General features: G+C 40.4%; 1 protein-coding gene across 1 annotated transcript in view; it reads left to right on the top strand.

The window, feature by feature from the left end:
* LOC132825603 (probable helicase with zinc finger domain) overlaps positions 1 to 12741 on the top strand; it is a 275845-nt gene that overhangs the window by 146251 nt on the left and 116853 nt on the right. The window contains exon 16 of the mRNA XM_060840985.1: positions 2363 to 2510. Within this exon, the coding sequence (XP_060696968.1) occupies positions 2363 to 2510 (148 nt within the window). The remainder of the gene's footprint in view (positions 1 to 2362; positions 2511 to 12741) is intronic.

The raw sequence follows: 12741 nt of genomic DNA on the forward strand, positions 1-12741 counted from the left end.
CCATCCCCTTTCTAAAAAGCAGTTACTAATCTCTCCCATTTTGGACGTTGCCTGCTCAAAATTGAAAGCACATTAGCGCATTTTTTGGATCAAGACTGTAACTTTGGAATTTGTGTTAACTGTAGTCAGGTGCAGCCTCCCTCGGATATGTCCACCCTGTTCTGGACTTCTTCCGCTGTTCTACCTTCCCAATTATACTTTATCTCACTGTTACTCACCATTTTACACTTGGAGGCCTTCACAATCAAGCTCCTAATACTCAAGCTGGCCCTGTACTCTTCCCACATGTAGACCAGAAACATCTCATAGTTCCTCAACTCCCCACCTAACCTCCCTTTCAAGACTGTATGCTCCTTTATGTTATCTACCAGATTCTGTCCTATAATGTTTAGTTGCCCCATCTGACTGGCTAGTCCCAAGACTTGGATTGCCCGCGGCGTCAATGACTGCATGGACAGCAGCAACAATGCCTCCCTGTATAACTGTTACCGAGTCCCCAGATCCCACCCACTGACTATGGTTCATCCCTCAGTACATCCCTGACTGACCAACCAGAAAAGCCTGGACTGATTTTATTTGACTTTCTCGGTTGACCATGGCTCAGTTCACTGGAATGGTGAGGAGCTCCTGACCTTATTTGGACCAATTGTCTGACTGACTATGGCCAACAGCCCAGGCTTGAAATTGCTCACTCCTTGACTCACTATGGGAGATCTCCCTAACTGACATGAATCTACTTTCCCACAGTAATAATGCTTTCTGTTCATAGATCACCATATCCTTCATCCACATATAAAATATTTTTGACATGTGCTGCAGGAAAATGCACCATCTCTGATGTTGGTGCAGCACAGAATCATGCACAGCCACATTTACAAGCACTTTCACATTGTCACTTAACTATACCCTACAGCCACAAGCTGCTGATTTGTTTTCTGTGCCAAGTTACCATTCTGAAGTACTCTCTGTTCCCTTACCGTTTGCCAGTTTGGTTTTATAATGGCCCAGGGATGCATCTTGTCTTGGTCCTCTTGTAGGTGGCTAATGCATTTGTTAAGTTTCAGCAGACGTGAAGACAGTGGACACAAGAAGGAGAAAAGGCCAATAACTTATCTGGTCTGGAAGCCAAAGGTCTTATTCACAATCAAGTATCTGAAGTACAAGAATCTTGACTGGGCAGAAGTTAATTAGGAAAGCAAGGTTAATTCCAATCAATTGTGTAGTTCATGAGATGAAAATGCATGCAGATGAGGTTCTTGACCTCTGTTCGCAAGAAGGTCAACTCAGCTTTTATGGAGGGAGAACTTAATTGCTAACGTTAATCTTGATGCAAGAATCTGATTTTTGACTCCTGCTCAATTAAGCTCACTGTTCTTTTTGCCTTCTCTGAGAGTAGAAAACTCCACCCAGTGATTGAAAAAATTATCCTCGATAAAGAAATTCGCCAGCCTTCTGATATGGCCTCATTTGTACCAGACTATAGGAGTTAAATTACTCTATTAAAACCACCAAGCCTCTGCCATATGCCTGTCTTCTCTCAGCATCAATCCATGTTGCAACTTCACTGCTATTATCAGGGACATATGTTTAATCCGATTATGGGTTTAAGTCCTTTTCTGTATCTTAATTTATCCCATAAGATCTCCACTGCCTATACATCTCTTATCATATCCTTTCCTATCATTGAAGTGATTTCATTCTTTATTATTATTGCTTACATATATCCCTATAATTTTCCCATTTCTTGTTGTAGACTTGGAAATAGCTATAAGTTTCAAAGTGAAGGGCGTAAAATAATTGAAAATATCTGTCTTTTAAAAGTGAGTGAATAGTGTGATTTGTTTTATTCTTCTCCAAAATGGATCCCCATTGGATAATCCGTACAAATGCTCACCTGTATATCCTTTGTTGAAATATGATTAAATTTAATGGGCTTTGTAAATGAAGCAATACACAATCTAGAGCTCTGTCTGAGTTCCATTTAGTTGTATTTGCTTGATGTTGTTTCCTGTTACTCTGGTCTGGTTGATATTTCTATGTGGACTTTGAGCAAATGCCTTTCATTTAATGAGAGACCTTATGTATCATATAAAAGCAAAATACTGCAGATATTGGCAATTTGAAATAAAGATAGAAAGAGCTGGATTAACTCAGCATATTTGCTTTGTAATTCCAAGTCATTGGATATTATGTTAACTGTGTTTCTCTCTTCACACGTTACTAGACTTGTTGAGTTTTTCTGTTTCATGAGATTATTATTTTTCAGAAATACACTAATGGATTTATACTTGTGGCTATTGAATAGCTCTTTTATCTTGTTACCCTATGCCAATTTAATCTTTTCTTGCTTTTCTTTCATTAGTCTTGCATCTGAACTATTCTACAAAGGAGGCCTTACGGCTAACAGCAAACAGCCAATTCACAAAGATTTTTATCCCCTCATGTTTTGTGTGGCCTGGGGAGCAGACGTACAAGACAAAATCAGTACCAGCTATTACAACTGTTCTGAGGTTAGCCCTGGCTGGTTCTATACTAATTTTTGATATACTTGATCAAGAGATGGAGGAGATTCATTTTTAAGATTGTCTGTAGATGTCTAATGAAATTAGTTACGTTGAGTGGTGTTGAAAAATGTTATAAAAATTGTTTATGTTTCACTTGATTTGGACTGCATGATATTATTATTTTTCAGAAACACACTAATGGATCTCCTAGCTGCTTTGCCTGATCATCATTAATTTCATGTTAGCAGTTGGAATGGTCATTCTCCTTTACCTAAGGAGAAAGTTAGCCTAAAATATCTCAAATACAAATTTAACAGGACAGTTTAATTTTGTTTTAATAATATTATTTATATTTTTGAGGTGTGGAATAATTAGATCCTATTCCTGTTTACCTTTTTTGATGTCTGTTCTGTGCTGGACAAAGTATGTTGTGGTTTGCTGCTAGTAACATGATGGTTTGGAAACCACTTTCTGTAGGGAGTGTGGCATGAATATACCATTCCTTTGTAAAATTATCTTTTCTGTATCAGTTCCTTAACCCACTTCAAGTTCACAAAGTGAACTATTCCATTTCTGCACTTATGTGACTCTTTGTCACATGGTGATTTTCAGTAAAAACAACAATGTATTTTATGTAGCATTTCACAGAAGCATTACAAAACAAAACATTGTTTGAAAACTTCCTTTTGCCGTGAGTGGGTTGGGTGAAATGACAGTATTCATTATCTAAGTGCTTGGCAATCTCCACTATATAGTTTCTCTTCTACAGTATCAATGTAATATGTCACAGTAATTTCCTTGCCTCATCATAGATTAACTCCTGAGGTCAGACAATGGAAAATTGGTTTAAATGCATTCAGAAACCAATCCAGGAATGGTAGATTTAGGGCAAATATTTCAGCTTTAAAATTGTGAGAGAATTTCACATGCCCTTGGAAATTAACAGTGTGCAAATTGTATTGCCCCTTGCATAGTCTCCTTAAAGAACAATGATCAGATCGATCCAAGTATTGTTTTGTGTTTAGAGCAAAGACACCCATTTATGCAAGCATTATTTCATTTGATAACAAAATGTTATGTTATGTTATTATTAATCAGCATCCTGTTAAATAAATCACAATTTTTTTTACCTTCTTCCTAGATAGATTGAATTTTCAACCAATTTCCTGATGAAATGTTGAAAACTAATTCTATTTAAAACTAATGTGGAGGAGCTGGTGTGGACTGGGGTAGTGTCAGAGAAATTTGCCCAATAGAGACCACAAAACCAGATTGGGTGAAATTGATATGCTGTTTATTACAAGTGATATAGCTGGAAGAGAAGTTAACTAGGCTGACACAGAACTGACAGTCTGTACAGGTAGATCAGAATTTCTCTTCCTCGATCTGAGGAAGAAGCCAGATTTTATAATTACCCTGTACAATGAGATGAATTAGAAATGGGGAAAATACAATGTATTTGGAATGTATCTAGAAATGGAGTAATTTAGTTACAATGATGCTAATCGGAAAACAGTTATCAGAGGAATGTCCTAATGCTCTACACAAAGCAACATCCTGACAGTACCAATGGGTTCGGAACTTCCATTCTTCTTAGCAGGTAGGTGCTAATGTCTCCTCTGAAGTGATGAGGTGCTTCCATTGTCCTGTCCTGGGAGCAATGCTTTTGGTGGTGCATCGCTGTCTGACCTGTTCTTTGTGTGGCTTTGGTATTGCTGGGTTGTAAAACTGCCCTCGGAGCTTTTGGATAGCGATGATGCTCTGTTATTGTTAGTGGGTGCTTGAAGTATATTCCCCTGTCTGCAAGTGCTGTCTAGTTTTGCTTGTCAGCCTGCTTGGTCCCTGCTGAGGCATTCTGGGTGTTTTTGGTACAGTTTGGCCAAGTTTGCTTTTGTGGGCCTATTATTGGTTAGTAGGATGACAGATCTTTTCCCACAGGTGGACAAAGTTAAAAAACACACAACATCACATTATAGGTGATGAAACAGTGCTTCCAAATAAATCTGTTGGACTATAACCTGGTATTGTGTGATTTTTAATTCATTCCAACTGTGTCAGTCTCAAACCACGCGTGTCTGGTTTGACAACTAAAAATAACCCGTGATTGGCATCAAATCATCAAACAACATCTACCTCTAATTGTTTTCTTCATCAATATGTTGTGACTTACCTGTATTTGGTGATGTGTTGAGGATAATTTGAAATTTAATTTGGGTGAAAGATGGCAAGTTGACAACTCTCTTTGCACCTTACCCAGATCCCTTTTCCATACCTGTTCTGTCACCTATTTTGTCTTTGGCCAATTAATTTCTGGTCTCCCTCCTATCGGAAGGATGTTGTGAAACATGAAAAGGTTCAGAAAAGATTTACAAGGATGTTGCCAGGGTTGGAGGGCTTGAGCCTCAGGGAGAGGCTGAATAGGCTGGGGCTGTTTTTCCTGGAACCTCAGAGGCTGAGGGGTGACTTTATAGAGGTTTATAAAATCATGAGGGGCATGGGTAAGATAAATAGATAAAGTCTTTTTCCTGGGGTGGGGTGTCCAAAACTAGAGAGCATAGGTTTAGGGTGAGAGGGGATAGATATAAAAGGGACCTAAGGGGCAACATTTTCACGCAGAGGGTAATGTGTGTATGGAATGTACTGCCAAAGGAATTGGTGGAGGCTGGTACAATTACAACATTTAAAAGGTATCTGATGTGTATATAAATGGGAAGAGTTTAGAGGAATATGGGCCAAATGCTGGCAAATGGGACTAGATTAATTTAGGATATCTTTCCACGCTGTGCATTTCTACGACTCTATCTGTGATTCTTTGATCCCCATCATTCAAATGTTCATTGCTTGTTGTTGGAATTAATCTTTCTCATTCATTGCATGTATTTCAGTGTTTATGTGCAGACCTCTTTCCCATTGTTGTTCTTTATTATTCTGACCTCATGTTTTGTTTGTTTGCTTGGCATTCTGGTTTATAATCATTGAAACTTATAGAACTGGAGGTAGCCAATCAATTTGTTGTATCTGTGCATGCTCTTTCAAAGTACAGTCATGCTTAATTCTACATCCTTGAATTTAAGTTCTTCAGCCACAAGTATCTTGTCCAACTCTCTGTTAAAATTATTTACGGAAACAGTTCCATCATCTTTTCAAATACAGCATTCCAGATCCCAATAACTTAGTGAAGAAATTCTTATATCCTGTCTATATGTTTTAACAATTATTTTAAATCATTTACTTCTGATTATTGGCATATTCAACAAAAAGATTGTGTACCTCTTGGTTATGTAAAAACCTGTCATTTCAAGAGCTTCTATTGGATCACCTTAGTTATTATGCCCAGAAGAAGTGAGGAATATTGTCAGCATGAGTCTATTTATACAGCATGATTGGGAGGTGTGCGACTGACTTCACATTCTGAAGCAGGACATATAGAAATTGAACGGCTTCGTGAAAGGGAAGTAGTGTTTTTTGACAATTGGAGTCACGTTCTTTCAGATGTAACATACAGGATAAAGAGGAACCAGTAGCAGTAGTGCGTTTGCATATCTAAGATGTATTCAGTAAGGTGCCACATAAACGGTAACAAATTAAAATAATAATTCATGCTGTTGAATGTAAGCATAAGCATGCTGGGGTATTGTTTACCTGACAGGAAACATAGAGACAGGTTAAATGAGTCATTTCAGGTTTACAAACTAATTGATGGACTGTCAAAGGGATCAGTGCTGGGGCTTTAACTATTTATGATTTATACTGATGACTTGGGTGAAGGCACAGAGTGCATTGAAACCAAATTTATAAGCTGTGAGAACACAAGTCTGCAAAAGTTTATAGAGTTGTGTGAATGGGGGTGAGGGGGTGCGCAGCGGGAAGAAATGATCGGATATAGTACAATGTGGGAATGTTCTCCACTTTGATAGGAAGAATGTAAAAGCAGAATATTATTTAAATAGAGGGAGACTACAGTGTGCTCCAGTTTGGGGGAGCTGCGTATCCTTGTCCATGAATCCAAAAGGTCAGCATGCAGGACTGGCAAAATATTAGAGAAGCAACTGGAATGTTGCCCTTTAATGCAAAGGTTGCAATGTTCAAGTAGGGAAGTCGTGTTGCACCTATACAAGGCATTGGTGGGATCATACCTAGAATATGTGTACAGTTTTGGCCTCCAAATTTACAGAGCATCTACTTGTAGTGAGTGCAGCTCAGATAATGTTCACCAGATTGCTAAAGAGGTTATCATTGAAATAACTCCACAGAGGTAGGTATTCCCATCATCACATCACCCTTTATTTACATGTAGAGAGTCCTTGACACTTATTCAGATCCCTCAGAGCCTGCTGTCAGAATGTCTGACACGCCTGTTTATATCTGTCAGGCAGGACTTCCTCATATTCTGAGGTCAGCTGGCTGATTGTGTTACAATCTCAAAAATCATGAGGACAAAAAATTAGCAAATTGACTTATCCTTTCAATTTCTGATAGGTTTGAGAGATGATTTGACTGAAACATATGAAGTTCTAAGGCGATTTTCAGGTAGACATTGAGCGGATGTTTCCTCTTGTGGAGGGATCTAGAAGTCAGAAATGCAGTATCAAAATCAGAGGTTTACCTTTAAACAAGAGATATTGAAGAATTTCTTTTCTCAATAAATTATTAATTTTTGCAATTCTTTTCATGGGTTACGTGGGGGTAGCCAGGAAAGTGTCCTGAAGTTTGCAATCAGATCAGTCGTGATATTGAATGGCAGAGCAGGCTCAAGGGACCAAATGATCTACTTCTGGTCCTGTTTCTTTCTTTTGTCTTTTTTTTGTCTACTTCTTAGGATTACAGTCTATTTATTGAGCTGCATATTGAACTACACACAAAAAATGATAAAGCTGTAACTTAATTGCAAACTTCTGTTCTGCCATGAACTATTCCTTCTTTGATATGTACAAAATTTTAAAATCACTGGTTGTGTCAAAAGTTAAAGTGGGTGAATACATGAGAAATTCTGTCAGCAAGATAATCCATCTTCTGTAGGTAAGATCTAAATGTGCCTCTGTATTCGTGGCCGTATTTGAATTTTCCATTCTCTGCTCAATGATTCGTAATGAGGATGTGGATCATTTCTGGGTTGCATTGGTCTGCTTATTGTTTTGGACCAAAGATGAGGTCAAATGAGCAGACTTGTGATCTATTCATGACAGAAAAAGCCAGCGTTCTGAGAACAGACTTCTCTAAGGCTGGAGAATCAAAATTATTTTATCCTTTTGGTAACTGGAGAAAATAAAAATGCTTTTACAATTTACCATCTAGAATTCAACAATGGAATGCTTAGAAAACTTTGTCAGACATTATTTTTAGTGAAATTATTGAGTGTTACAGGATGGAATCTGACAGTGGTGTGAATGACGTGGAGCAATGGTGAGAAGTATGACAGAATTGGATTATGAGTGGCAAGGCCCATTAAGGTCATCTTGCTTTGTCTTTTATGCTTTTCAGAAGCAGCATGGTGAGATTCTTATGAGGCAGTTCTGAGATGCCAATTGTTGGGGAGCAATGCTTGTTAAATGCGCTGTTAACACCATAACTTGCCTTATTAATATTTACCCTCCCATTTTAGTCAACTTGCCAATCAAGTTTGACATTTGGAACACCTAACAAAGAATGCGTGAAGATTCAGCTCACTGCTTGGCCCAAATGATTTCCATTTTGGATGGACACTGAGCAGTAACTGCTTAGATTATGATTCGTGGCCACAAGTCACACACAGCTATTTTCATAGACAGTGGTATCTGGCATCTGCCAAACCATTATGACACTTCCCCGATACACTGTCTGGCCATTTATAAAGCACAGATGTGCATAACAGAACTTAACAGCAACTAACATTGAGAAGGCTACAGTAGGGGTACTTTGTACACTTGGAAAGGGACCCTTTCACATTGGAACAGGTTGCAGTTTAGAGCTGCTTCCTTGCTTTGTTAGTGCTCGCTCATTTTATGCGATCAATACTTTCCCTTGCCTTGCAATGCATCATTGGCCTGTCATGTCTGTTAACATATTGACAGTCCAGCTAGATTGTTAGAGTCTAGATTGGAGTGGTGCTGGAAAAGCACATCTAGACTCTGATTTCCAGCAGCTGCAATCCTCACTTTTGCCCTGTCATTATTGTCATTCTAAGGGCTGATTAGATTAGATTCCCTGGAAACAGGCCCTTTGGCCCAACCAGTCCACACTGGCCCTCCAAAGAGTAACCCACCCAGACCCATTTCACTCTAACCAATGCACCGGACACTATGTGCAATTTAGCATGGCCAATTCACCTGACTTGCACATCTTTGGACTGTGGGAGGAAACCGGAGCACCCGGAAGAAACCCACAGTCACCCGAGGCCGGAATCGAACCTGGGACCCTGGTGCTGTGAGGCAGCAGTGCTAACCACTGAGCCACCGTGCTGCCCACATTAGTTGCCACCTTAGTGCAATGCACAAAGGCTGCTTTTCATTTATGTTGAATATCTTTGAATGTTTTGCACATGGGGAGGAGCCATCCGGCTGTACAGCACAGGAGGATGTCTATGTAGTATGTGCCAGCTGTCTGTGCAGCAGGATGTTCATTCAACCAAACAAACCTGGCTGAAACTGGTTGGGACTAGTGTTCAGGTAAGTCAAGGGAGATGTTGCTGTCTGTCAAGATGTGTTGGAGCCATCATGGGCCAAGTCCTTTGGCTCTGTCATGGTCAGATGTCCATTTTGTACAATCAGGATCTGGGGGTTTATCATAATGCAAGCCAGGAGTGTTCAGCAGTCTGCCCTGTAGAACAAGCACAGGTAGTCAGGAGAATCACGTATCGTCAGTTGGAAAGTTGCAAACACAGCAGTTGGGCAGTCATTGGAGTCAGTCGCAGGTCAAGGAGAATACATCCCTGAATGTCACCTGTTAATATTTCTGAAGTGTTAGGGTTCTGGGGATCATTAATAGAAGGATTTGGGGGGTTGAGACTGGAGTGAAAGCAGAAGCATATGAAGTTGTTGGGATAAGGACAGTGATAGGGGATTCTCAAGTCAAATGCAGGGTGTTCTGAACAGGATTGGAGAGCATTGTTGGTTATGGGAGGGGAATCATTGATTGTGACTACCACTATAATCTCCACATGGGAAATTTAAAGGAACAGGGTAGGCATCAATATGGTGTGATGCTGGAGGGTATTGAAATGGTTTGTCAGGTTTGTATTAGGTCATAGGGACATGAAGGTTACCTGGCTGGTGGCACCTGGCAACCAGGTGTTGACAGTGGACAGCAAGATCTGTGTTGCCAACCTTAATATTCCTCCTTGAGGAGCAAAGTGCTTTTTTGAAAAATGGCTGGAACAGTGCCCAGTGTGGGTGGAGTATGTGCCAGTTTGAAGGTTGAAAGAGTGGAATCCATATTTGTTTGATACTGATGTAATGAACAAAAGGAAGAAGTTGCCATTTGTTGAACACATACATTGGATCTGCAATCATTACATTGCCCATTTCGAATGCTTAGAACTCAGATGCTTGTCAGAGGTGATTAAATACATACCATTGGTACTTGCAAATTGAGCCTGCGTATATCAATAACATTAGCAATGATGGTCTAAAAGACTAGTGTTGGCTTAAGGCAAACCACTTTTAGTGCAACTCCTAAGGGTGCTGTGTGAGCCATAAAAGTTTTACTATTCCTCTGTCGTGTAAGTGTCACAGTTGTGTGTGCTGGATGCAGTGTCAGGTTCAGTGATTAATCTGGGTGTAATTTGCGGAGGTGGTGTTATGCTGCAGCCCATTGTTACTGACATGCCATCACTTAATTGGGCGACACCTTCAGATTCCTGTACATGCTGAGGTGGAGTGAGGATACCCAATACAGACATGGTCCCCCATTATCTCCAACTGTACAGTAAAGTGTGCTCAACTGCAAAGTTAGCCATTGGTGACTGTTTGGAAATTTAAGAAATTCTTTCATTCTTTATTGCCCAAATTAGATCATTCAACAGAGATTAATGCAACCGTTGGTATGTTGAATGCTGTGTCTGCCTACCTAAGAAGGTGAAGATGATGCAGGAGGAGCAGGACCAATGACAAGTCCAGGAGCAGCCCCATGGAGAATGAGTACCATCCAGCTAGGAGAGTCGCAGCCTTTGGGCATCTCAGGATACGTGGGGTGCTCAGGAGGCCCAGAGGTTTCTGGCCATGAGTGAGGTGCAGTTTCCCTGAACATGAATTGAACTGTATCAGAAGCTGGAGGGGACGTGGGAGGTCAGGAGTGAGATGCCATCCTCTCCTAATGGCTATGAGGTTCAGTGCAACACTAAACCTCTATATGACTGGATCCTTCCATGGTGGAAGCCTTTAGAGAACTGGGGAAGGATCCCCAGGCTATGGCATACAAGGGATCAAAAATTATGTTTTTTCAGGACTTTTACACGGTCGTGATTCACAAGAGGAAGGCCTTTGATGAGATAAAGAAATGTCTGAGGGACCTGAATATTCAGTATTCTATGAGATACCCAGTGATACTGCGTTTAAGCCATGGACGGTCTGTGTTTAGTTTTGGTTCGCTAGAAAAGGCAAAGGACTTCTTGGATGCTTTAAAATAGACTGATTGGCCTGAATTATCTGGACAATTACTTTACTGTGCTCCTCCTCCCCCCCCGACCCTTTTTCCTTCTTTTTTGTTTTGGTCTGTAATTTGCCTGATTTACTTGGTTTTTTGGGGGGTAATTTTGCTTTTCCTTTTAATATGTGTCAGGATTATAATTTTATATAATTTTTCCATTTTTTTATGTTGTTGTTCTGCCAGGAGTGCCTAGGGTTACAGTGTGGAAGGGATGGGTTGGGTGCCCACTTAAGTTTCTTGTCATAAGATATTGCTATTTGTTTTTCTTACTTTGTGGTGTATGGGGTAGGGGCATGGCTCTAGCTAGAAGGAGTCATGGTGGGTTTGTTGGGTGGTAGGCATGCCCCATGTGGACAAGGGGGAAAGTCTCTTTTACTCATGTTTTATGTTGTTATTTTTTTAGAAGTAGTTGTTAGCAGTTTTGATTTAGTAGTTTTAAAAGTTGTGTTTTTAAATCTATGTGAACTGTTTATGGTTTTTACTTGGCAAGCTATGAGTGGGGTAATTCCTCCCGGGAGGGCTTGGATGATCATGGCTAGCCATTCATTTAAATGGTGCACCTGGAATGTTAAAGGGAGTCACTAACCAATTAAAAGAAAAAAGATATCGTCAAGTCTTAGAAAAGAGAAGGTCGTTGTAGCCTTATTACAGGAAACACACTTAACTGATAAGGAGCATTTGAAGCTGCAACAAGGAGGACTCGGCCAGGCGTTTTTCTCATCTTTTAACTCAAAAAGTAGAGGAGTGGCCACTCTCATCCGGAAGAAGCTCCCATTTCAGCTGGTAGGCCAAATAATGGATGAGTCTGGGCGGTTCATAATACTTAAAGCTTTAATACATGGGGAAGAGTATGGGATTCTGAATGTATACTGCCCCCAGGCAATCTCTTTAAATTTGTAACAGATGAGTTCTCCAGATTGATGGCCCTTGGGGCACATCATACAATTATAGGAGGAAATTTCAACCGCATTATTGACCCCCAGGTGGACAGGATGCCTAGAGGTCCTGTGGGTATGTTTCCATAATCTAGGCAACTGGTGGACCCGAACAGGGAGTTGGGATTGGTGGATGTATGGAGATGTCTTCACCCCAAGGGTAGAGATTTTACCTTTTATTCTAACCCACATAAGTGTCATACCAGAATTGATGTGTTTTTGCCCCATCAACCTTTTTGAACTTGGTATTGTCCTGCAAAATAGGGAATATAGCTGTTTCTGACCACGCGGCAGTATACATGGAGGTTAAGGTCGGAGGTGGTGAACTGGATTTCCGGCACTGGCTTGTGGACCCTTTCCTCCTGAAAGATAGTAAGTTTATAGAATACCTATCAAAGGATTTTAAATTTGTTTGGGGTATAAACTCAGGTATGGCCAGCAATCCATCGGTGCTGTGGGAGACTGCCAAGACCGAGGCCTATGCGCGGGGTTTGACCCAGAAACAATAGACCAGTGAACAGCAATGTCTGCTCGAGGCTTGCCTGAAGGCAGCTGAGTCAGCATATTTTGATAGGCCGTCCATCACTAAATTACAGCGGATCACAGACCTCAGAGTTACTTTGAATGTTGCACTTACCCAAACAGCGAAGAGAGAGATCTTATTTGCAAAACAGAGACTA

The sequence above is a fragment of the Hemiscyllium ocellatum genome, chromosome 20, assembly GCF_020745735.1.
Source record: "Hemiscyllium ocellatum isolate sHemOce1 chromosome 20, sHemOce1.pat.X.cur, whole genome shotgun sequence".
NCBI classification, from domain to species: domain Eukaryota; kingdom Metazoa; phylum Chordata; class Chondrichthyes; order Orectolobiformes; family Hemiscylliidae; genus Hemiscyllium; species Hemiscyllium ocellatum.